The following is a 25952-nucleotide window of genomic DNA, read 5'->3' as shown; positions in this document are numbered from 1 at the left end:
GTCCGTTGCCAGGGCGATCAACTGAACTTGCAGAACGAGGTGATGCCTGTAGTTCCTGATTCACCTGCAAGGGGTCGCTGATACCATCACTCATTGTCTGTCTGTCTCTTATTTTGTGTTTTTATGACTTATCTCGTCTCTGTTTCTTCTGCATGAAACAAGCAACAACAAAACGCTGAAAAAATATATTTTAATGGGACCAACTTATGAAATTAATAATGAGGCCATATGAGTTTTTTTATGCTTTAGACATATATGGATATCCAAACTGTCATTGAGACTGAATGGCGGTGCTTCCATGGTCCTCCGGTCTGGTTGCTGTGGTCAGCCACTAGTCGGCCCGGTGCGGTGCAGCCATACTGTCCCGTTCAGCCGCGCTCGCTGTGGGGAGTGAGCGGGGCATTCAGGGAGGATGCTGAGACCTGCCAGTCCCGGTGCACATCCGTCCTTAACCCGGGGCTACTAGGCTGGTCCGGGCTATGGCTGCACCTGTCGCACATTTCGACGACGACTGGCCGCTTCTGGGTGATTTGAGCATGGTTTCAGACCGGACGCTGCTGCCGCACAAAGGCCGCGTAGCCGCCGCGGGGGAAGCCGCTCCACGGCTCCTCTTGGATGATGATGGCGGTATCCTCGAGCTACGAGACAGCGGCTTCTCCCCGGGGGAAACCACCGGCGCTTTCCAGTCAATGGAGGACCTGGTGAACGATTTTGACGAGAAGTTATCGGTGTGCTTCCGAAATGTTAACGCCAAAACGGACAGCATCGCTCCGGTGACTGTGATAACCGAGGACTCGCTGCTGGAGAAAGACGAGTGAGGTTTTTTTGTTTGTTTCCGGCCTGTCCGGAGGCTAGTTTTTATTTTATTATTTAAATATAATGTGGATGTTGACGCTTTAACTGACCGCTACAGGTTGCATTTTTAAATTCATATCAAGGCATGTTATTTGCAATAGGACATTTCATTTCCTAGATCGATAACATTGTTTTTGATGATTACGTGATGGTCTATTAGGATGTGCTGGGTTTAGTGACAGCTACTACTGCCACCATCTTTTGTCAAGCCATCAAAACTCATATAGGTCTGATTTACTACTGTAATAACAGACTGGAAGTGTAAGGCACATTCATTACACTTTCAACCAAACAGGTGCACTGATATCGGCATAATATCGGTGTCTGCCCCTAAATTGCTTCAAAAAACAAACAGATATTTGTCGATATGTGGACTGAAAAGTGATAGTTTTGTTTTTATTTAGTTACTAATTTGAATTTGGTTGGTGATTTTTATGCTAGGGTCAATTGTAGGACCATATGTGTAATTGTTTCAACTTGTTATCCTCATGAATATTGTTATTTAAAAAATACCCTGTATGATGATTGTTAGGAGCTGAAAGTCAGATGATTAATTGATGAGTTGATCATTCGGAAATTAATCTGCAACTATTTTGAGTATCTATGAATTGTCTGTCATTTATCAGAATAAAAGATGTTACATTTAAATATGATGATATATATTGTTTTAAAACTGCATATAAGAACATAATTCCAACAACAATGAATGTGTTTAGTTAACAAACCGTGTGTGCACAGTGAAATAAACACTTTACAAACATGAAACATTGTCACTGGCACTGGCTTTGGGCTTCTGTGATGCCTTCAAATATTATAATTTACGGCATTTTAAACTTGATAAATTCTGTTGAGGATTATAAATCCACATAAAAGCAGTTTAATCTGATTGCGACATTTCCGGATTTGATACCGAAAAGTGTTTTATGTGGTGTCTTAGTACAAACAGTCACTACCGGTGCCCTTGCTAGAAATGTATGAAAAAGTTAGTTTTCTGTACAGTGCCCTCATACTCTTGTGGTTTTGATCCCAGTCATTTAATCCCCCCCTTCACACTGGATACTACATTTCCCATAATGCAGTTCAACAACACCTTTTGTTATTGTTCCTCTGCCTGGTCAACGTCAAACTCTATGCCTCCCTTTCCTGAAGTCTGAGGGATATTTTCTCAGACTCAAGAAAGCTCTTTCCAGACCGTTTTTACCGGCGTAGTAGTACTCACTATGACAAGTAAACTGAATTTAAATAATCTCAGTATAATTTAGCATTTTTGACTGAAATGTTGTTTGTTCCTCCACAGACTCTGGAAGGTTTTGACCAGTAACTATGGGCGCGTGATGCCGGTGGATTGGAAACAGTCACGAACGTGTGCCCTCCACGTCCCCACATTCAACCTGGAGGAGAAACCCGTGAGCGACTTTACCCCTCCCATCCCATCTCTGTCCCACTTTCCCTATAACCCCAACCCCCGTCCCTCCCCCCCACCCGCCCCAAATCTCTTTTCCACTCATCTCACAAATCTCAAATATGCATTGTGCCAGGGTTTAGCGCTTTGATTAAATTCCCTCCCTCGGTTCTGTTCCTGGCCAGAGAAAGACTGATGTCACGGCGGAGCTGTCGGACGATGAGGAGCTGAGGGAGCAGCTGGACATGCACTCCATCATCGTCTCCTGCCTCGCAGAGGAGCCCCTCTTCACAGCAGAGCAGGTAAGCTACTGTTAGCCATCAGTCTCCAGTGTAGTTTATCCCAGACGCTGCCACACAGTGTCAAGCTTATGAATGAGAGCGGCAGCTTAACGTAACTGAAATCCCTCCTAATAACTGATGCTTGTTGGGTTATTTATTTTGAGTGCCGCCTCTCTGATGTGTGTGCTGGTGCTCCGTGCAGGTCATCGAGGAGATAGAGGAGATGATGCAGGACTCTCCTGACATGGAGGCGGGGCCCAATCCCTCTCAGTCGGACCTGTCGATGCTCTCGCTGGACGTCCAGCGGGCCACCAGGAGCCCCAGCTACGAGTCCAGTGAGTGTCCACTGATCAGGAACCAATAAGCAGTAATATATCATGAAACATGCTCTTGTGATATGCTATCGGGACAAAAGTACCAACACATCGCAGTGTTTTTGCCATACTGATTTCATTGTAGTGTCTCACAATCACTTGTGATTCACTGATGTAGCTCCCATTGTTGCCCAAAAGCGTATCAATGAGCCACTTCGTTGCACTGGGTGACACGTTCCTTTGTTTCGATGAATCTTGGCGCTGTAGTTTATTTTGACTCTATCCCACATTCATCTTCCCACAGCCATAAATACTCACCAGAGCACCTAATAGTCCACAACAAATAGGATATTTACTTCTGTTTGTTTTCTAAAAACTACAGTGCCCGGCCGTTTTTGGAAATTATTCACTTTTTTAAGATTAAATATTCATGACCAGTTTTTGATGGTTTATGTTTTCAGTAGGAATGAATGAGCTTTGGACTGAGAGCCGCTGACAAGGAATTAACGCATCATTGGTTTTGGTCTTTTGATGGGATTTGTTGATAATATGAACAATCTAAAACAATGGCAGGCTTACCCTTTAATCAGTTCACGCGCATCCTGGAAAACCTGGAAACCAATTTTCAAGTCAAGGAAAACACAAAAGTCAAATGTCCTGGAAAGTCTTGTGTTGTCCTGGAAAATTATGTCAATATTCTCCTATTTTCCAAAGAGAACTACAAGGCTATCTATCAGAGCTCCCCTAAAACAGTTATGTTCAGGATCATATTAACATTCAAACGGTAGGTTATGGAACGGGAGTATTTTGTATAGGCTGCTATGTTGTGGAAATGCTTTGGACACACCCACAAAGTCACACGGTAACTCATGCAGGTTACCATTTTAGTGGAGGAAATGTAAATAGTAGCCACTGCTGGCTGGTAACTTGTGGTAGTTTTTATCATTATGTTATTCTATGATCAGTTTGTCATCATTTCTAAGCACGTAAGAGATGATATCATAGTACAGTTATCGCCATAGACTGCACGTCTTTTCAGTCAGACTTCCACATAGAGGATCATATGATGCGATCCCTGTCATAGTTGCTAGAGCTTTACTGAAAATGACCTAAAAAAGTCCTGGAAAATGATCTCAAGAAAAGAGAGTGAACCCTGATAATGTCATCCGTGTGTGTGTGTGTGTGTGTGTGTGTGTGTGTGTGTGTGGCCCAGGGATGAGGACCCTGAGTGTTGCAGAGCTGAATGAACGTCTGGAGGAGACTGAGACGAACATCAGGATGTTCTCAGAGGAGCTGGTGCAGCAGCTGGCTCTCAGGGACGAGCTGGACTTCGAGAAAGAGGTGAAGAACAGCTTCATCTCTGCGCTCATCGACGTACAAAACCGACAGAAGGAGCACCGGGAGCTGCTGAAGAAGAAGAAGAAGCTTAAAGGTGGAGCTGGGACGTCGCAGGGCCACGTGGAGAAGACGCTCGGATCGGTGAGGGCTTTACTCTGTCACCTCTGGTCTCTGATGAGATCATGTGATATCTTTAGGTTTTTATTTTCCACGCTACACTTGCATTTCTCGCTGTGTTTGTTTTCCAAACCGCTGTATTCTCCAGAAATCGTTTCCCATCTTTGGTGAGTGCTCTCGTCTCATGTTTCTCCTCTTTACTTCCTTCCTCCTCAGCGCTTCAGCATGGAGGGGATCTCCTCTGTCATTCAGAACAGCTTCCGACACACTTTTGGAAGCGGGTGCAGTGATAGACAGGTTACTGTGTATTTCTCTCTCTGCTGCTGATCTTTATCTTTATGTTTTCTGCACTAAAAAAATATACACATTCAAGACAGAGCCTTTATCTCAGCTGTCTTTCTCTCTCCCTGTCTCTGTCTCTGTTTTTATGATGGCTTACAGTATTTGACCACAGTCATCCCTTATGAGAAAAAGGGGCACCCTCCGTCACTTGAGGACCTCCAGATCCTGACTAAGAGTGAGTCTCTTCATCTGCACCAACAGTGCTTGTATTTTATTTTTTTATTTTAGTGGCTGTGATTGATCCATTCACTCGTCCTCCACTTTCTGCTGTCTTGCAGTCCTACAAGCCATGAGAGACGACAGTGACAAGGTGCCCAGTCTCTTAACAGACTATATTCTCAAAGGTGAGCTTTTCTCTTCTTTTTGTTACGACACTAGGCATGGGCCGATATGAAAATTTAAAGTCACGATTATCCTGGCCAAAATAACTGCGATTCACGATGTTATACTGATAATCATCAAAATATGCTTAAAGACACTTTAAACAGCACTAACACATACTGAAATCACTTTACCTTTAATTTTGTTAAGATACAAATATTTTTATTGCACCACAGATCTTTTTTTAGTGAGCATCCTTTTTAGGAAACAATCTTAAATGAGGTAATCATAAATCATAAGGTCCACCTGCATAAATAGAGATGAATAAATTCAAAAATAGCAGACTCACATTTTGCTCTTTCTTACATGATAATGTAATTTAATATCAGGCTCTATTTTTCACTTCTCTACCACAACAGCGGGTTAGACAGCTTTTTAAAGTCATTCACACGACAACATTCACTACTATACCAATATTTTAACTTTACCACGATCAACTTATTGAATGAGTGTTTTACTGCACAAGGTCCCATGCTTACTCCACCTTGTAGAAGATGGGGCTGTGATGTTTAGCAGTGTGTCTGCAACCTTCTGGTACTACTGATGTAAAAGTTAAAGAACCACAACGGCTGTTTTGCATGTAACAGCAATTTACTTTGGATCATTAATACTTCACTCTACTGTAAAATACTTTTTGCCATTTAATCACATATTTATTATAGTTGTTTGGATTTCGTTTCCTACTTCTCAGTCAAGAGTTTCAAGAATCTTCTTTAAACATGCTTTGTATCTCTGTCAAGCCAAGTTTGGCGAAGTTACATTTGCATTGCTTTTTTTTGCAGTTGAGAGCAGGAACCAATTTGAAAGCAACTTATGTTGGTGTGTTCACGAACAAATTTGACAGTTGGCTGCCATTAAGTATCACTTTTATATGTTTTTGTTGTTGAAGAAATTTTTACATTATTTAACAAGTATTTGAACGCATCAACAAGAAGAGCTTTCAAAACAGTTCCTGTGTATAACTGCATTATACAATGCAGCAGTAAATTACATTTTACACAAAATATGCCCACGTCAAGCAAGTCTAAACTGCAAATTGACTTCCACAAAATCAGCCTGTGCTTTAGAAAATAATATTAAAATACTGTACTGTATGGTCCTTCAGGGCCTCTCGCTAAAAACACTTGCACTCTATCTTTTATCTCTTTTTCATGTCCCTCCTTACATGTGTTCTGTTTTCATGTTTTCTTTCTCTACTTCTTATGATCTGACTTATCGCTGCCTTACCGTCACTAGCTCTGGTGTGAGCGATGGACAGAGAGGTTTGTTTCTCATGTGATGTGCACTGTCGTGGTTGTTGCCGCTCACATTGGGAGAGCGCCCCCTCTCTACCACTGAACTGTAGTGCAGTCTGACCCTGATGTTCTCCTTTTCACTTTACACCACCTCTCCCACACGGTGACTGTCTACAGCATGGTTGATCCCTCGTTAAGTGTCAGGACTCACTGACGATGACTCACCGCCACACACATTTAGGCTCTATTTATTCTGCAGTTTACATTTAAGCCACAGTTTTATGCTTGTTAGTCATTAGCACTGCCTAATCTGCAACTATTTATCCTCACCCACCCTACTTCACACATAGGTTTGCCATCACCAATAGCTGATGTGCTCAAATTCAGGTTTTCCTTTTGTTTTTCCTTTCTTTATCTCCCACTTTGTAATGTATTCTGATCCTCTCATGCTAAAGCTTCATCCCTGGTTACTCGTAGCTCTGCTAATATTCATCTCTACTGTTATTACAGTGCTTTGCCCAACGTAGACCAGAGGGATGGTGTTCAACGCTCTGCTGAGGCTTCAGATAGTTTACCATGGCAACAAGATGAAGACGACTCATTGTATTGTTTGAAGACATGAAGCACTCTTAATTTATTCTTGCATGTTTTTACCTCAAAATTATTTATTTTTTTGTTCATTTCTTCACTTAGCTGTATTTATTTTGTGTTGAGCATTGTGATTTTGCAGATCTTGTGTGTTCCTGTGAATTTTGACCTTTTTTCAGTGTTTTAAATGTTCTTGCACTCTGAAAGAGAACCGTAACAATTTTAAATTATATAGGAAAAATACCCAGATAGTATATCCCAACGTAGAGGCTGCACTGTTTGGGAACTGAGCTCTGCTTGTTGGTTAAAAGATCCGAGCTACAATGCAAAGGGCTTTGTATTTATCTGTGGTGCTTAACTATCCACTGAGCAGTGAACAAATGCACAAAGCACGTTGAAGTTGCAGTAACAGAGAATTATAAAAAGTGCTTTTGGAGCAGTAAAACTGTAAAGTATAAACAGTAAAGTAAAGTTTTATTGATCCCCAGGAGGAAACCAATAAGTATAACAGCAGCACATGAGACGGGTCAGAGGGAAGGAAGGAACAGGATACAGATGCATAGAAGATAATGTAATAATAACAAATACATTTGTTAGTTAAATTAAACCAGTTTGCATAAACATAATGTAAAACCGTCATATAAGCACAGCCTTCCATGTAGCAGCAGAACATTACACACACACATCATCATTATTCTATGGAAGATAACGTGTTGATGGTCAAAGTGAAGTAGCTAGGACTGAAATGAATTAAACTAACTAACTATGCATTTGAGTGAATACTGAATTGTGACACATGCACTGTTTGTACTTTCGTGACGCTGACTGGATCTCTGAATCAGAGACTCGAGCGTCGACGTGCCTGCTGCGCACGGGGCAGCTTGTTATTCTGTATGTATCCTTGTATATGTACAAACTGCCTTTGCCTGAATTTTTGTACATTATAAATTACTTATTTTCAATGAATGTCAAATTGCTGGACTACTTGCAGAAACTGCTCCATTGTTAATTTATTTTATAAACATTTTCTTTCAAATATATTGATAGAAATCACACCTTTGTCTCAATGTACTTAATTTATTTCATAATAGACATGCAAACAATAAACACACAGTAATGAAGAACCAAAGTATTGTAACAGAAATATTAATAACATGCAAGACAAATCATTATAAAGTAGTATGAAGTGCAAAATCAGGAGGGAAAAATACAGTCATATTCTAGCGATCTATAAAAAAAAATTTATTGACAAAATGTGATATACAAATAATTAGCAGCACATAATAGATTGATACTTGAATCAAGTCATGCGATGGGTTTTCCACCAGACAGCATGTGTCATTGAAAATACAATTATTAAATAACAGTTTATTTATGTCACTTGTATTGTTTAAAATAATGTCAGCAGGTTGGAGAAGAGTTGGTAGCAGCTTAAGTAACATTAACTTAATGTCACTTCAGTTTGATATTTAATGTTAAATATTTGTTTGAATGTAAAATGTCCACTAAGGGCAACATGCTCCAGATAAAAGGGATTTGTATTGTTCAATTGCATATTGAATATGATGGTTTGGAATTTAAATTGATCCCCAATGCAACACCCCACCTTTAGCTCTTAGAGACAGGTGATGTAGGGGCTGTTAAAAAGGGGCTGTTAAAAATCCAAATCCATTGATAAGATGCATTCACTTATAAATGTTTTAACTGCTGTTAAAATGAGAAGAGTATTTCACAGCTGTGATAAATCTGAGCCCTTGAGGACTTTTTAGTCTTTATTTAGTGAAATAGTGTTTAAACATTCAATTGTGGATTCTAAGTTAACATTGATTAAAACATTTGATTTGCTGCATTTGACTCAAGATTTCAGTCAAATGCAGCAAAGAGCTAGTCTATGCTGCCGGCGCTCGGCTCCTGGGCTGCTATTCATCATTTTTGAACCGCTCTTAGTCTGGGCTCTCCCCTGAGACCTGTTTGACTTGGGAGCCCCTACCAGGGGACAACATGGCTCTCAGGATCACTGAGCCACTCAAACTCCTCCACCACGTTAAGGTGCCGATTCGTGGAGGAGAAACATATTTCACACACAAATGTGTGTGTGTGTGTGGTGGTGGTGGTTAGAAGTGGGGATAGGTTAGAATAGGGATAGGTTAGAAGTGAGGATAGGTTAGAATGGGGATATGTTAGAATGGGGATAGGTTAAAATAGGGATAGGTTAAAAAAGGGATAGATTAGAATAGGGATAGGTTAGAATGGGGATAGGTTAAAATGGGGATAGGTTATAATAGGAATAGGTTAGAATGGGGATAGGTTAGAAGTGAGGCTAGGTTAGAATAGGGATAGGTTAGAATGGGGATAGGTTAGAATGGGGATAGGTTATAATAGGAATAGGTTAGAATGGGGATAGGTTAGAAGTGAGGCTAGGTTAGAATAGGGATACGTTATAATAGGAATAGGTTAGAATGGGGATAGGTTAGAAGTGAGGCTAGGTTAGAATAGGGATAGGTTAGAATAGGGATAGGTTAGAAGTGGGGATTGAGTAGAAGTGAGGATAGGTTAGAAGTGGGGATGGGGTAGAAGTAATGGGTGAGGAGCAGAGAAAGGATGTTGCTTCCCTCTCTTCTACTTTCTCTCCTCTTTCTTCTCCCTCAACTCCTTTTCTTTCTTTTGTCCTTTCAGTTCCTTTTTTATCTTTTCTCATCTTCTTTCCTCTCTTTCTTCAGTCTTTTCAATTTCTCCTTTTCTCTCTTCTTGCTCTCCTTCTTCTCTTTTTTTTCCCTCTCCTCCTCCTTCGTGTCCTTCTTCAGTGTCTTTTCCACTTCCTTCTTTGCCTTCTCCTCCTCTTTTTTAAACTGCGCCTTCTCCTTGTCAGTTTTTTGGGTGAGCTCCTGAAGGCTGAGGTTATGTACATGGAGGTCAGCGTTTTGCTGTGTCAGGAGCTTGATCTCTTCCTCCATTTGTTTGCGCCGCTCCTCCTCCATCACTCTGCTCCGTCTCTGCAGCTCCTGCTCTCTCTGGAAGTTCTCCTCCTTTGCAGCAAGCTCACATCTCATCCGATCTTCCAGAGCTGTGAGTTTTATTTTCAACTCTGCCTCGCTCCGGATGAGCTCGCTCTCTTTCTCTTTCTGCGTGGCATAGCTCTGCAGGTGAATGAGGCCTCAGATACAGTATGTATTTATGTAAATTAATTTACATTCATATCAATAGTGTGTGTATGTATGTATGTATACACACATTCTTTGTCTTTTTCAGAAAAAGTGCTCATGGAAACTGCCTTGAAGGGCTCTCGAAGAGCTGCTTCGTCAACACGGGATGCCGGTTCACTAAAGGTGAGATGCCAGTAGCCTATAATTTGGAGGATATTTAAGCTTAAGGAGTTATAATCAGCGGTAGAGCAGTTTTTGACAAATCATTTACAATGCTACAATTTTATTAGAATTAATAGACTAGCTAGCTGTAGCAAAAGTTAAATACATTTTCAATCAATACTTTGTCCTGTTGCTCAGCCTGGTGACTAAATACTCAATAGCAGTATGCTATTGATTACATTTGACAATTGCAGTGATGTCAACAGTTGTGACGGTGTTTTTGTTTGCAGAATGGTTTTCAAAAATGTCACATTGGTCCAAGCCGATTTAGTCACTGTATGGTTTTTTCTGTGTGTTCTAGGTGTTTGCAGAGTTTAACTCGAGCCACCACAAACCTGCAGAATTACTTTTTTGATGCTGTGGACCGCCACACACAATCTTCAAGTCCACGAAAGGAAGCGTTGGAGAGACATTTGCTGTGTTTGTGCAGCAAATTGATACACGGGTGAGTCCGTACAGTCAAACAAAGATTCTGGTGACACTTTCATTGTCACATTGACAAGCATATTTGTACTGTCAGATTTAAATGTTGCATAATCTTGAACTTTTTTTGTTAATTATCCACATCTAGATACCAGATGTGACAGCAATGTGCACCCTCGTACTCAGAGACCTCCCTGTTCTATTTGGTGATGACCCCAGTCACTTCTACCACACTTGCTTTGTAAGTTCTCATAGTTACATCTTATCCTAGACATTTGTGTGAAATTGTCATAATTAACATATGAATTATTGAGTTATGGCCAGAAACGTGTTTTGTGAGTCACGGTGACCTGTGACCACCAAATTTCGACTGTGAGTCCAAGTGGACCTTTGTTCCAAATTTGAAGAAATTCCCTCAAGGTGATCCTGAGATAATAATAATGACGGACAACCCAAAAACATAATGCCTCAAGCCAAGGCTGATACCAGCGTGGAGGCATAAAAGCATAAAGAAGGTCTGAGATTCAAATGTTGAGGCGTATCACAGCAAGGCTGAGTCCCAACCACAGCGGCCGGAGGTTGATTTGGACGGAGCCCTTTGCTGCATGTCAGTGAAGATGTCCCTCTCTCCAAATCAACTCCACCTTGACCAACTGTCTACTTCCATTATTGTTGAGGAAGGTATTGTAATGGCTGATCTCCTGAACCTACCTCAAGCACTTTGCCTCTTGTTTGGGTTGTCATTTTCTTTACACTTGGACTACCCTAAAGCCATGAAAAACACTTTCAACTTCATTCAAAGAGTGATGCTTGGCTTGGCACAGGACAAACTCCCACCAAAACTGCAAAATCTTAAAAATATCCTGTTACATTAGAACGTAAATTACTGTATAAAGGTGTTGACGTTTGGCATTAGATTCAGTTGCTTTTTGTTATGTTAACTAAATTAAGGCACTCGTTTCAAATAGTTAGCACATGGATTCATCAGCAAGTCATGTCCAGAGGCTGCCAGTGACATTTGTAGATAGTATAATACACATACAGACAAAAAATAAGAGATAAGATTAAAGGACATTACAAAAAACAAATATATACAGTATATATACATACTGTATACTCACACCATCAAGCCTGCAAATCTACACTCAGCCATGATCCTAAATATTTGATTATATTACATGTTAACAGAAGATATCGACTCAACCATTTAAATAATTTGCATTTGTTTGTAAGTAACAAGGCTTGCCCTGAATGGTTTAAATATCGATGGATTTAGGTAAATTATCCTAATGAACCTTAATAAATATTAAGGAGAAAAGGAGGGAGTCTAAAGTCTCTTAATCAAGAGGTTTGTCTTTGAATACAACAAGATAAAACCTGTATTATTATGGAGTGTATCTGCTCATGATTGAAAGTGCATCTCTGTATTGCATCACTTTAATGTGTTATTTTGCTGAGGTGTGTGTGTATTCAGAGTGAAATGTGTGAGCACTAAACATTTAGAGGACAGTGCTGGCAGAGATCACTGAAACTCTCTAGTGAAGACTAGACAGACAGTGAACATGGATGAAATGTAAACCAATTTAAAATTCACAACAGTCTCATTATATAAGTCTCTGCCACGTGTCAGCTGCACCTTGTCCAGCTCACTGAGGAGATCCAGATGTAGTGCTGTGGGAGAAACCCTCAAAACATCCAACCTCTGGCCTGTTGGAGCCCTCAGCAGAGTCACAACAGGAAAAACCTACCGTTCATTTAGCATGCACCTAAGAAAAGGCAGAACTGTTTGTTGAGTTAATCTACAAACATATGGAACCTGAGTCACGCTTATCTGTTAAACTCTGCAAAGCCCTGCTCAACCATCCATCTCCCTTCAGCGTTTCAAAAGCAACACCAACATCTGTAAAACATTTGTTCTCTCTCAGATTAGATTTCCTCATTCAACTCTGTGTCGCCACCCTGGGCTTGTAAAACACAACATCCTCTGTCTGGCCAAAGCTCAGTGCTGTGAGGAGCTTTTTCTGTGCTGCTGCAACAAAAACAGTTTCTTAACGGTGGATTTAAAGTATTTCTCCAGGTGTTATGGATGCTCACATGTTGATGTTTTGCCTTCTCCTGCTGGCACACTGCACGTTGCAGCAGACCCCATCAAAGAAAAGAGATGGAAAGAGAGGTAGGTTATTAACTTGATGTTGGATATGAAAGTAATGTCCTTACTTGTTAAATCCATTCATAACTTTTAGAGAATAACCACACTGAACTACTATGTGAGCGCTCGTCAGCGATACCGAATGCGTTTTGCCTTAGAATACATTTCGCATTTTTTTTGCCTCTTCAACAGACTCTGCAAACAGTGCTGCAATTGAGGAGCTGAAGAAACAGATTACTGACATTGTTCAAGAGCTGAATTTGCTGAAGGAGCATCAAGCTTTACACACAGGTATTTGTCCTGCAAAAAAAGTTTGTCATAAACACCACACAATTACATTTTCTGGGAAAGAATAAATAGCACAGTTAATGAATCAGAATAGAAGGAATACAGCTCATAGAATTCAACATCCTTCCAGTGATGGAGAACAATAACACCTGAGCCACACTGACTTTCTCCTCATCTCCCTCTAAGTTTGTCTGCGAGGCACCAAGGTCCTCGGCAAGTGTTTCCTGGCTGACCCGGTGAAGAAGACCTTCCACGCAGCCAGCGAGGACTGCATCGCCAAGGGAGGCACTCTGAGCACTCCTCTGACAGGAGACGAGAACGACCAGCTCTACAACTACGTACGTCAGAGCATCGGCCCAGAGGAGCACATCTGGCTGGGCGTCAATGACATGGTGACCGAGGGCCAGTGGATGGACCAATCGGGCTCCAGCGTGCGCTTCAAGAACTGGGAGACGGAGATCACCCTGCAGCCAGACGGAGGCCACAGCCAGAACTGTGGCATCCTCTCCACCACAGCCAACGGGAAGTGGTTTGATGAGAGCTGCCGAGCTGAAAAGGCTTCCGTGTGCGAGTTCAACATCATCTGAGGGCTGGTGTCTAACGTTAAGATAAATACTCATGTGAACATTGAATATTTTTTGCAGAGAAGAATGAAACATGTAGAGTATCAGGTAAATGTATGCAATTCTTTGAAAAATAACATGCTGCAACTTTTCTTAAGCTCTTGACCCAAGAGATGTGTATGGCTCATCTGGGATCCGGTATGTCACCTGTTCTCAAATACTCCAGCATATTATAGCATATTTAGATATTCATCAAGGTAAACAGCACTGGATGGCTCGTCTTTGTCATAAAGCCATGAGTGCCTTTTCTGAGGCCCTCTTTATTTGTAGTACTGAATGTAAAGTTATGCTGCTTATATTGCATTATATAATGTTAATAAACATGCGTCTCCTCAGCTGTAGACTTCGCATTGTCTTCTTGCTCACAAAGTCAGTAGATATGAGACTCTATTGCTCATCAGAAGGAACGGTTGAAAGGTCTTCTCCTTTCCTTTCTTCTCAAGTGTCACCACTTTACATACTCCACGCTCAAAGTCAGGAAAAATAAATGTGTGTACTGGAGGTTTCCTGGTCCTACTTTTCTAAAAACATCTGTCCCCAATTGATGAGTACAATGAGTTGTGTCTCCACCCTACACACACATTTTCCATCATGAAAACCTCATTTCTGTGTTGGCACTCTTAATGGTTTACTCATCCAAAGGAGGGTTACATCGGATAAACATGTTTGGACTTCTCCATGGACATCTGCTGATATAGTCAACAGCAGTGTGTCAGTAGAGAGCATGTCCTCATCTCAGTTCCTTTAACACTCAATGTCAGTCAATAAGTATTCATGGTCATATTTTACACAGCTCTTAACCCCAGTTACTTCACATTTAGAGAGTTCTTGCATTGTTTTACAGCGAACATTTTATTTCCTCAGGAATGACAATGGAAGTATGGCAACTTGGAACTTTGTCTCCCTCTGCAGTTCATTTTGTGAACGGCAGGAGGCGACATGGCTTAACAAGACAGACAACACACAATTTATTCAGCATTTTTCACCAGTTTGATTGTAAAAACTTGAATCCCACTTTTCTTCAAATGAGACTAGTAAATACTCTGGCATCTTCTTAGTCAGCCATAATATCAAAATTGATACCTTAAATAAAGAATTTAATATGCTGTTAGTATTCTATCCCAGTTCATGTCAAAAACAGTCCGGAAAACCTCGACTGTGACTTACTGTAGTTAGGACTTGTTGTGTACCATGACCTTTCAGATCTCTTTGTTGTTCCAAACCAAACAACCGAGTCTGTGTTCACAAAAACACACAAGCACTCATCACACTCATGTTAAATTATATGCGTCGCACACTCTCTTTTAAAAGCTACCTGTTATTAATAACACAATTCAGTCAACCAACAAAGAGAACTTTCTGCTCACAGACTGCAATGAAGTTTGTACAAAGGATTTTTCATTTCAGATGGGATCTGTGGTCTTCAGAACAAATAGTAAAATATGGTCTCTGACTAGGGATTGTCAGTCATCATGAGACACAAATAGAGAACAAAAACAAGTCCCTGAATGATCACAGAAATGCATCACTTAGCTAGCAGCAGATCAGTCCAAAAAACAACAACAAAAGCACTCTTTTTTTAATTTATTTTTTACAAAACTAAAAACAACTCTAAGATCCTAAACTACATTAGCAGGAGTGCATTGCCCTTTCTGTAAGGTACATTTGTGGTGTAATGCGACAGTATCTAGAAGTCTCCATAGCTGCTGAAAAAGCAGTGATAAACAGAAAGATACTAGTCCATGCAAATACACTGCTGTTGCAATCTCCTGCAATACAGACCATCATGTTGTGATGATGCTATAAAAGTGGTATATCACAACAGCAGTGGAGTCCTTTCTATTCGTCTGTTTAATGATAAAAATGAAAAACTCTGCATGTAAACAGCACGAGTTATGTACAAAATATATCAAAGAAAAATATTCATTATCTAAAAGTAACAAGATCTTTTCATAGTGGCAAAACTAGTGTAAAGAGGATGATTATGTTCTGCCTTCATAAAAGATGAAACAAGGTAAAAGCTGCAGGCGGGTTTCAACAGGGTTATTTTGTGTGCCATGGCTTTGGTGCAAAACTACGCTCAAGAGAAAAAAAAAAGGCTTCTTGGCAGGTGGGTAATCACAAGGATGCCAGGGAATGAATATCTTAAAGTGAAAGTAGTCAAGAGAAAAGTAGAGCGCTGAATCCAATCTTCTCCTCAGTTCCCTCCCTCAGGCTCCAGCCGCGGCCCCAGATTCGGAGAGCGATCCTCTTCACTTTCAGCCTGGTAAATCACATTGTCCACCAGGGGTTGGACGTGGCTCGGGGGCCTGACGGGAAGGGGAGGAGCCTGAAACTGCTGGTAAGCCCCGACAGGCATGTCGTCTGTATCAGTGTCGCTACAGACCAGTGGCTTTTGTGAGTCTGTGTGCCCCGGGAAGGAACGGTATGTGTCAAACTCCCCGTAGACCCCCATCTCTGCCCCCTTCCTCAGCAGGTCCGTGTAGACCAGAGTGTCCTCAATGGAGGCGTACACATGGGACTCGTTGTCCTCACGCGTTTTTGGGAAGCCGTTGTGTCCTGGCAGGAAGCTGGTGCCATTTGGATTGTAGATGGACACTTGATGATTCAGCTTCTTTTTCTTCTTCCTGTTGGGCAGAAGACGATAAGAGAGCTTAAGAGTTACATACGGCATCAAACTGACAGTTGAGCAGTTTAGTGAAACACTTCTAGATGAATGAGGAAATATCTAGCAGGTTGAGGCAACCATGTAGTTTAACAAAGCACTTTACTATATTTTATCAAATAATAACATGCAGAATTCTTTCCACAAGTGAGCAATCTGAAAAGACAAAAATACCCAATTTTAAAGTATAAATGATCAAATTTGAAGAATAAAACATGAAGCCGATCCACTCACCTAATCACCACACAGACAGCTACCAGCACAGTGACAAAAATGACCAACAGAGCAACCACCACACTCAGGATGATGGTCAGCAGACGGCCTAAATGAGAGAAAACAACAATAGATACAATCTTTCATTAATACTTTCTGTTGTACATGAAATTAAGTGTCCATAAGATTAAAAAAAGAAGCTGCTGAAGATTAACACTTTCATTAACCTCTTATGACTCATGACAAATGGGCAAAAATGGATTGTATTGTTTCTTAGGAATATTTGACCAAAATGTCATAAACCCAGACTAGAGTCTACAGCCATGCTAGCCATGCTTAACACAAAGTACAGCTGAGGGTGATGGGAATGCCACAGAGTGGGATTCTTGTAAACCATCCCGGAAGTTAACATCACACTGGTTCCATCAACAAAGAGCCAACAGGATTTTTCTTTTGGATTAATGCAGAAGATAAGCTCCAAGGCAAACAAATTATATTTACGAGATAAGCTTCACAAATGAACACCATTTGTATGACTTTTTGACCCGTGAATGCAATCTTCAGAAGTAAAAAGCTAACGTTAGGCTGTAAACAAACTACATCACAGTCACACGTATACACAACAAGGCTGTAAAGGAGGACTAGTCGGCTTGATGACATTTAGTGGTCTCATTTAGCCACTTGTTAGCAAACGCCTTTTTAAAAAGACACGCAAAAGATTCAAAAATCACAAGAGGGTTATTTACTGACCTTTTATGTCATAGAACAAAACGTTTTGCATGAACCACTAAAATAGCACCAACAACAAAGCAGGCTACAGCCGAGGCGGATGGGAATGTCATTCGTTTTGCAGGTGTTTGGTCATAAACCAAAGTATGGGGACCATTGATATCCGTACCAAATTCATGGCATCTAATAGTTGTTAAGATATTTCTGTGTCATTCAAAGTGACGGACGCTGGCATCACACTCACATCTATATGTTAAATACTTGGTGCTGGACAGAAAAGCATGTAAAAGGTCGTGAAAGAACATGTTATTAATTTAGAGTTATCTAGTGTGCAGACTCTAGCATGGCTAAAAGTACCACTTAGAGAAGTCTTAAAGATGCCTTTAAAACACACAGTTTTTTTGGGGGGGAATTACAGCTTACACAAAACTACCATGCAGACGGAGTAGCCGTACAGAATGTCCTCTTACTTTTCTGCAGGGTGACCTTGGTGATGACGGTGAAGTCTCCACTTTTAGGCTGACAGTTGGACATGTTTAGGTAGAAGTTTGAAGAGACGGTGATCTCACTCTCGGCATCATCGTCCTCCCTGCGGCTGTAATCCTCCTCCAGGAGGCCGACTCTCTGCACCCTGATTCTAGTGTGGCGGGTGCTGCACTTGGGCTGGCTGAGGTTGGTAAACATCAGGTGAGCGTCCATATTCAGGGGGACAGAGACGATCCAGGAGACGGTGGTGGAAGACCTCATTCCTTCTGGCCAACCAGGAGTAGCCAAAAGGACAGGAGTGTCTCTCTTTGGGGATACAGTGAATATGTAATTTTCTGAAAATGATTAGAAAGAAAGGAATATTCAATATCACTGAAAAACATGCATTTATTGTATTTATTTAATTTGTTTGGCTTGTTACCCGATATCTCCTCTTTAAAAATGGCACTCAGCACATACTTGGAAGGCGTGCTTAGTGCTTTACCCTCCACGTGGGACACAGTGACGGACACAGTGACGGCCATGTTGGTGTGGATTTGGACCTTCTGTATGGCTCCCCGAGGGCAGAAGTGTCCGATAGTAGTGCCGTCGACTTCGGCCACTTTGATAATGATGCTGTCGTTGCACTGCTGCCCAGGTAGGGACTGCTTGAGGAGCTCAGTGGGAGAGGTCAGCTCCACTGTCCCGCCCTGAGGAGGACGGAGAGTCCACATCACACTGCTCAGAGGGGCGGGGAGGCAGGGCGGCAGCGCAGGCACCGACAGATGGGCCGCCTTCTTCGAGCAGTCTTTGAGTTGAGTACACTCTGAAAAGGCATTTTCACACTTCTGGTTAGAGAAACTAAAATTGAAATTGATTTCTAGCCAATGAAAATGTCTCATGAGAAATGTCGAGATTAAAAAAGGGACTACATTTCTGTAGAACAATGTTGACTATGAGAAACGGCAACCAACAACTTGTCTCAAAACCTGGACAAATGAAACCCAAACTATCTGGATACTACTAAAAGTAAGTGAGAAAAATATAGTTTTCTAAATCGCCCCTTTAACGTCCAGTACTAAATAAAATGAGGGGATTACGTGTTGATTATAGCACGCAGACGACTATGGAAAAGTGTTCAACCCTATGGTACTACTTGGTGTAAGTCAGGGTTCGAAGATAATAATAATAAAAAAAAGTCCTGCTATTTGTTAGGTTATAAATAAAGTATGGAGAGTTATAAGAATGATTCAAGGCTTATTTTCCAGGCCCGGGGACACGTCCGCTTAAAGCTTCAAAATGGACTTACCTATGACTCTCGTGGCGGTGACTTCTATGTCTTCAGGAAAGCAGTCCTGGAAAGTCAGCTCACTCTTTGATGCGACTGTGATCTTCTCCTTCGGCACAGAGTTTATTTTCATCTTGCAGCCGGAGGCCGATCTCAACCTCTCGATGTGAAGAAAAAGGCCGTCCTTTTTGCTCATATCCACTTCACACGACACTACAGAATAAAATACAAAAAGATATTAGCATTTCCTCTGTTCACCAACTCTCACAAGCACACAAATGTGTGGGCACCTGCGTTTCAAATCACAACCATGTCAAACAGGAATTTTAATTTTGATTTGACCGAGCTAAACGGGATTCCCCAAACGTTGAAGGAAATGTGTTCAGTCATTTGTGACTCAGCAATGAGGCAATCTCAGAGCCTATCTTAAGAGCCGAGGGCTCAGATAAACGCCATGAGGCCCACTCCCCGCGTCACAGTTTAGTTACTCATCCTCACAGAAGTCTTTTCAAAAAGCAGGGAAATTTCTATCCCACTCCTGACTAATGAAACTGCACCCTGCTGCAACATGTAAAGGAGACATCCGTGATCCTATAAACTATTTAATCAATAGCAAAACCTGCACCAACACTGAACCATTCACCATGTTGCTAATGACCCCAAAAACTGCTTTCTATTATATACTTCTTTAACGTGATACATTTGCATTCTAAGATTAGCTTTCTTTTTCATTTCACATCTTTATAAAATAAATGATTTGACACCAACTGACAAAACATGTTTGAAGGATCAATAGTTGGTAACTTTACAGCAGATCACTTGGCAAGAAAGGAAGCAACACTAGTATCCATTTGGAGTCGAGTTTCTGTCACATGCTGAATCTCAAAAGACATCGTCTTTTAGCTGATTTATGGTCTCTACCAACTCCTGAGGGAAGTATCTGTCTCTTCAGCTGCTAAATGTTCCACTAATATTAATCATCAATCGAAGGTTCAAATTTCATCCTTAGAAATAACCCATCTCAGTTAGCGTCATAGGTATAGAGTAGATAAAAACAACTTTCTTTAAGATCCAGATCACCCACAAAATCAAAACCGTCAAGGTCTCAAGGTCTACCTGCCACTTATTTTGATCAATATTTGAGAGGTATAACATTACATCTACAGAGGGCCAAATACATAACTATCTTGGCAGAGGTCAAAAGTTAAAAATGATAAGCAAACCTGATGAGCTTGCACTTGAGGAAGACACCTTGAAGTTCACCGACAGTCCAGCAGAACCAACACTTCTTCTGTCCCTCTCACAGTTCCTCAGCGTCATGGTGAACTTTCCCTGGATGTGGTCCGGCTGCGGGTCTGTCAGACTTCGCACCGACGACCCTCTACCTGTGCTGCGGTACTCCACCGCCGTCCCCTTCTTCAGACAACGCGGCTGTGTGAGATTCAAGAACTGAACAGCTGTCTTTTGTTTGTCCGGGACCTGAAAGTACCACTCCATCACGCCGCCGTCAGGAAAACTGTCCGGGTAGTTTGGAGAGAGCAACTCTGAGGACGAGGTCCCTTTTGGTAACGTCAGTGTAATTTTAGCAAGCGCTGTGAGAGGAAAAAAAAGACACATACAGTGGTCAAACAATGTGATGTGTGACACACGGGGCATGGGCAATCAATCAGACACCAACTCACATTTGATTTCCTCCCCGACAGACACATCAAACTGGACATTTTGGAGCTTCTGCCCTTCTGGGACGTCCAGAGAAAAGCTCCCTTGATTCAGTATCTGAGCACTACCAATGGGTCCCATTCTGCAGTATTTCCCCACAGCCACGTTCCCTGTGGCCTGGAAGGCCTGCAGGGTGTAGCTGTGTCTGTCTGGACATCTCTCAGACGGATTGATCTGTCTCACACCAAAGTTGTTGAAGTCTATTTTGAACGCTTTCGGCGCAGATGCCTTCAGGTTCCAGGTGAACTTGCGGTTAAAATGCAGCAAAGGAAGTGAGTCGGAGTCAGCCTGGATGATGTGGCCATTGCATAACTTTGTGGTACATTCTGAGAGGAGATATTAAGCGATGAATTTTACAACAAACAAATCCAACTACATTAGTTCTGCAAGATAACAAGATTTCTTTAAAAGAAGAGCCATTCAAATAGCATTGCTGCAGTACTATATTTACCTATATTCCGCACAATTTCCACGCTGAATATATCTTGAGGTCTGGAGCATTCAAACTCCATTGAGACAGGAGTGCTGTCTTTTGTCACAAGGGAATGACTACATTGTCTTGAGTGTCCGGTCCCTGCGCACACTTTGCAACCTTTGACCTGACTACTGCTGATGTTGAGGTAGGTGCCTCTGATCGGGGTGACATTCAGCTTCAGGACCCCTGGGGGGGGGGGGGGGGGGGGGGGGGGGGGGTAAAATAAAAACACAATGCGTTAAATTGGGATTAAGAGAAAAGGGAGAAACTTTGATTACAAAAAACACAGATGTTTAGTGCTGAATAACACACACTAATCATAATGAAATCACCTCTTAGATGTCACTGAAAATCTGAAGATACGATACGGAAGTCTTGCTAAGTTATTAACAAAGTCACAATGACTAACTGCATTGAGAGATGAGGCAGCTATGACTAACCAGGCCTGTACTGAGCAAACAGAGCCATGTTAAAACACACAGCAGCACCTTGAATCACCTCTCCATTGTCTCACATGGCTTACACTCTATTATTTATTTTTCTCTTTCTATATGTTTCCGTGTGTGCGGACAACAGAGACACAACCTATCATCATATGACAGATGACACATCAGATTAGCTCTGCGAGCCTTTTTTGATGATAAGATTCCTGTTTAACAAACAGAAATCTGGTCAGTTCAGCCAACAGCCGAAACTCCTCACTGATACAACAGTGCCTTTCTTTAATTTGTGTCCTCGTGCTGATCCCACTTTACAACTTCATTTACTCAGACACGACTCATCAAAGCAATCATTAAAGTCATCCAGGTCCCAACGTATTAGCAGTGATCAGCACAATAACAACAGCTTAGAAACACTGATGTCTGATGATACCTCCACGTGTCTCCACACAATCACTGTCCTCTAACTTGAGGACTAATCAGTGTTCATATTCAAACAGCAGATCTTTCAGCTCATCGGCGAGTCTGTCCTGCTGGTTAATAATTAAGCTGTAACTTACCTGATACAGTGAAGGCGATGAATGCAAGAAGTAAAAGCTGAAACGCGACTCCTGATGATGACATGCTGTCCTATAATGTTCTTCTATTTGATCCGGAGGAAATCTGGTCCAGATATCTGCGCATATTTCATCGCTTCTCGACCAGAGGTGCGACTTTAAGTGCGCCACATTTTCCTTTTCGTTTACGTGAAGAGCAGACACAACTCCTCCGCTTCCTGTATGTGTGTGTGAGTGTGTCAGGAGCAAAGGCGGCGTTAAAGCACCAGGTAATGAAAAGGCGTGGCCGGGTCAGCCATTTTGGCAGGTACAACAAAGTATATAGGCTACTATTCTTCTAATTATTTCTAATTAATGCCCAGTGGTACCATATTTTATATTATAGTACCGCAGGCTCAACACGAACTCGTAAGAATAGAGTCCCAGTAGTTTTTCTGTTGTCGTCCACTTCAAGATGTATAGGTACACTTAATAAAAAAATAATGCAGTCTAATTCCTTCAATAAAGTCTTGACGGTTGTAATGTGAAACTGTTTTAGAGAAATGCTGGAGGTGGTAGCATGGTGCTGTTGGTCTGTATATTATTATACTGAGAGGTTTTTTGTTATTTTGTCCACCCCACTTACAACCCTAATGCAACGAGGATTATTGAAGGGCTGTTGAATTAGATTGCATTGGTTAAAACTGAGCGAATTTATCAAACTGACAATTAAGTGTATTTTACATAATTAAATGAATAATTGGCTGTATAAAAAAAAGCTTATTTTTACAGATAAATATCTACTAATTTGTCATCATCATAAACTGGTCAGTTAGCTCAGCAGGATACTAAACATTGTTGTTTATGGATCAGGCTGATAAAGTCTCTCTTGACTGGGTGAGCCACATAACAAACACTAGACAAAGTCACAGTAACACATTTACACTGGGGAAAAGGGCAAGTTGTATGTGGAGAAACTGTCTTCAGTTCTAGGGGGCAAAGCAACCCATGAGTCAACATGAGTTAACATTACAGTACTAAAACAACCATTTGTAGCAGATGAGGAGTAATTCTCCCAGTTTTCATCTACGTAGACCGAGGGACAAAGAGATGACCTCACACTTTCAACAGTTGTACTTCTGGTAATAATTTCACATCTGCAGTTAATACCAAGTGTGAGCAAAATGTCTAATTAAAGTTGCATATAGCCTGGCATTTTTATAATGTATGAGATAATTTAGAAAACCAATCTAATTCTGCAATTTGTACCTCAACTGTGTTAAATTATGATCATCTTTAAAATGAACACAGTTGATTTAACGTCTCTCTAAAACAGTTTTAGTAAAACCAAACATTATGAACTTCACCAAGGCAGATTTTATTGAACATACTGTTGCATTAGACTGCTTTGGTTTTAGCTTGATGCACCTAATAAACTGGCAACTGAGTATATTTTCCACTTTGGATCACATGTTGTGTTCACTGTAAGTAAATTGATTCAGGCTACAGAGAACAGTTCAGACAGAATCTGAGTTATAGCCTATAATCAATTTTATTATCATTGAAACCGCTGTAACATGAATACAAATAAGCACGCCTATATTGAGCTTGACATTATAAATCTACCAATATAATTATTGAAACCCTATGTCAATCAGAAACAACATCTATCTTTTCAGAACGTATTGGGGGAAAAACTATTACATTTACTTTGAACAAGACTATAGGTTATATATGTGACAGCACACTTTAAAGTTCAGTTTTCAGTGCAAAAAATCCTACACATGGGATAAGGCAAAAACTTTCTAGAAAGATTAAAAACTATACAAACACTGTTTAAAGAGAAAAGTGTGCACAGTTTACGCTGACATAATCTATAGGAAGGCCTACAAGGGTATACAAAACACATTGGTGTTGGTCCCAGTATAGATTACTATTGGCTAGTATAATCCATCATACTTTACCTTGGTTGTCCTATCATGAGGAGCTCTAATAAGGATTAAAGAACACCCAAAACTAAAAGATTTGGTCAAAGTGTCTCCAAAGCTCCTCAATCATTCATTCAGGTGAACAGTTGAATGGCTACAATTATAGTATAGGCAGCACAGGCTAATTATAATGAAGATTATTTCAATTATCTCGGTCTTCTCTGCTCCATCCCATTGGGCAGAAATCCTGCAATGATCGGGACTGGCCATATGAGAGCAGCAACGCTCCACACAATGATGACCAAAGTCATGAAACAAGCCACAAGTGTCGACTCGATGGGCTTTCTGTTCAGCCTCCAACTTTTGTCCCCCTTCAGCTCGTCGAGGCTGAAATCCACGCAGCAGAAAGCGACCTGATCCCCGTTCTGCTGGCCCCTCGACCTGCCCTGACCGAACCTCCGGTACCGGGACATCCCGCAGCCCACGCACAGCCGCAGCTCCTGCTGACCCCCGGTGACCCCGAGGTGCTCGATGACGACAGGGGAGATTGCCCTGTTTAAAGACGCGGAGAAAAAAGCCCTTCCGTGGTTGTTGGTGGTGTAGATGAGCACGTCACACTGGAAGCCGAAGCTGCTGTCCCAGCGGGCCACCAGCGAGGTGGGCAGGAGTCTCTGGACGCTCACGTTGCACTGGGACAGAGTCTGCAGGGAGGAGCCGTCGGGCGACGCGTCGCTCTCCTCCACAGACCTCTTGGAGAAGCGCACGTCCACCTCCAGGTTGGCCAGGAACCTGTTGGAGGAGTTGATGGGCGGCAGGAGGAGGTCCTCGTCGCTCCAGCCCTGACATCGCTGGAGAAGTCCGGCCACCGCGGTGAGAGCCAGCAGGAGAGTCGGAGAGTCGTTCAGCATGGCACAGGGCGCGTCTCTCCAGCTCGCATGGTGCTCTGACGATCCACAGGCGACGGACGAGGCGTGCAATGCTTCAAAACGCCAGTCGCCAGTGTTTTTTTAATAACGCCGCTCCCGATGGAGATATTTAATTCCCTGCCCGACTTGTATGGAAACGTCCAAAGCCTGTCACATGTGCGTGTCCCCCTCCCTCCTCTTTTGGATATTTTCCTTCTGACTTGATCTCCAAATGTGCCAGGCTGCAGTCGCTGTACAGCAGACGAAGAAGAAGAAGCGGCAGACAGGGCAGCACCGCGCGCTGCCTTCATCACAGCTCGGAGCGTCTCTGAGCGTCACTCCCTCTCTGTCACTTCAGGTGTGAGCGGCGCTGAGCACGAAAACACAGGAGGAGCGGTGAGGGGAGAGTCTCCAGTGCGCAGGGACAGAAGTTCAACGCACATCTTCCAATCAGCAGTCCTCACATACACATGCTCAATGCAACTTTCTCAATGCAATGAAATGATTTGAAAACAGAAATCCAGCCTTGTTGTCGCTGTCTCTGTGTTGATCTGCGACTTTTGCAATTACTGTGAATAACAGACATAAGTGACGACAGCCAAAAGAAACATTTTGTGCCATAACCCTGCTCATGTTTAATAGTCTGTAATAACTTGAGTATATTTATATTTAACTGATATGTTACTGATTCTCTTTCAATAAATTCTACCATCATAAAGGTATAAATGCTGTTTCAAAACCATCTTACTGCCAGGAATAGAAGTGTGGATGGATAGCAGTGAATCCTTTATCTATATATTTATTGTGTTAGCTTAAAATTAGTGACATTTAAATATGGAGACCCAAACATATTGGAGTAACCTAATTAAATACCTGTATAAAACCTGT

The 25952-nt window shown here is 41.7% G+C and overlaps 4 protein-coding genes across 6 annotated transcripts; 2 read left to right on the top strand and 2 right to left on the bottom strand.

Annotated features, from left to right (window-relative positions):
• Window positions 1-367: 367 nt before the first annotated feature.
• Window positions 368-7906, top strand: fez2a (fasciculation and elongation protein zeta 2a). Of its 2 annotated transcripts, XM_068736379.1 has the most exons (9): window positions 368-814; window positions 2153-2261; window positions 2443-2559; window positions 2741-2873; window positions 4066-4331; window positions 4524-4604; window positions 4749-4824; window positions 4928-4993; window positions 6776-7906. In XM_068736379.1, the coding sequence occupies exons 1-9, from the start codon at window positions 480-482 to the stop codon at window positions 6790-6792; spliced, it is 1200 nt and encodes a 399-aa protein (XP_068592480.1). In that variant the 5' UTR covers window positions 368-479; the 3' UTR covers window positions 6793-7906. The 2 variants fall into 2 exon arrangements, with proteins under 2 accessions (XP_068592480.1, XP_068592479.1); XM_068736378.1 differs by lacking the exon at window positions 6776-7906 and having other exon boundaries at window positions 4928-5720.
• Window positions 7907-9804: 1898 nt separating this feature from the next.
• clec3ba (C-type lectin domain family 3, member Ba) lies at window positions 9805-14036 on the top strand. Of its 2 annotated transcripts, none has more exons than XM_068735806.1 (7): window positions 9805-9996; window positions 10103-10179; window positions 10520-10663; window positions 10790-10882; window positions 12784-12814; window positions 12983-13081; window positions 13265-14036. In XM_068735806.1, the coding sequence occupies exons 4-7, from the start codon at window positions 10808-10810 to the stop codon at window positions 13663-13665; spliced, it is 606 nt and encodes a 201-aa protein (XP_068591907.1). In that variant the 5' UTR covers window positions 9805-9996; window positions 10103-10179; window positions 10520-10663; window positions 10790-10807; the 3' UTR covers window positions 13666-14036. The 2 variants fall into 2 exon arrangements, with proteins under 2 accessions (XP_068591907.1, XP_068591906.1); XM_068735805.1 differs by having other exon boundaries at window positions 12781-12814.
• Window positions 14037-14548: 512 nt separating this feature from the next.
• cdcp1a (CUB domain containing protein 1a) lies at window positions 14549-23306 on the bottom strand. The gene is made up of 9 exons (XM_068735563.1): window positions 22256-23306; window positions 21232-21441; window positions 20744-21106; window positions 20285-20653; window positions 19083-19274; window positions 18216-18599; window positions 17779-18129; window positions 16601-16688; window positions 14549-16328 (listed from the first exon to the last, which is right to left on the bottom strand). Exons 1-9 carry the CDS (start codon window positions 22317-22319, stop codon window positions 15899-15901), a joined length of 2451 nt encoding a protein of 816 aa, XP_068591664.1. The 5' UTR covers window positions 22320-23306; the 3' UTR covers window positions 14549-15898.
• Window positions 23307-23758: 452 nt separating this feature from the next.
• LOC137891121 (transmembrane protein 158) lies at window positions 23759-25553 on the bottom strand. Its single transcript, XM_068735564.1, has one exon. The coding sequence runs from the start codon at window positions 25065-25067 to the stop codon at window positions 24366-24368; it is 702 nt and encodes a 233-aa protein (XP_068591665.1). The 5' UTR covers window positions 25068-25553; the 3' UTR covers window positions 23759-24365.
• Between the last annotated feature and the right edge of the window lie 399 nt (window positions 25554-25952).

Source organism: Cebidichthys violaceus, unplaced genomic scaffold (assembly GCF_023349555.1).
Source record: "Cebidichthys violaceus isolate CVI_PGR_0920_01 unplaced genomic scaffold, fCebVio1.0.p SCAF_7, whole genome shotgun sequence".
Taxonomy (NCBI): Eukaryota; Metazoa; Chordata; class Actinopteri; order Perciformes; family Stichaeidae; genus Cebidichthys; species Cebidichthys violaceus.
Note: the sequence above shows the minus strand (reverse complement) of the source record. Positions and strands in the feature narration are given on the sequence as shown.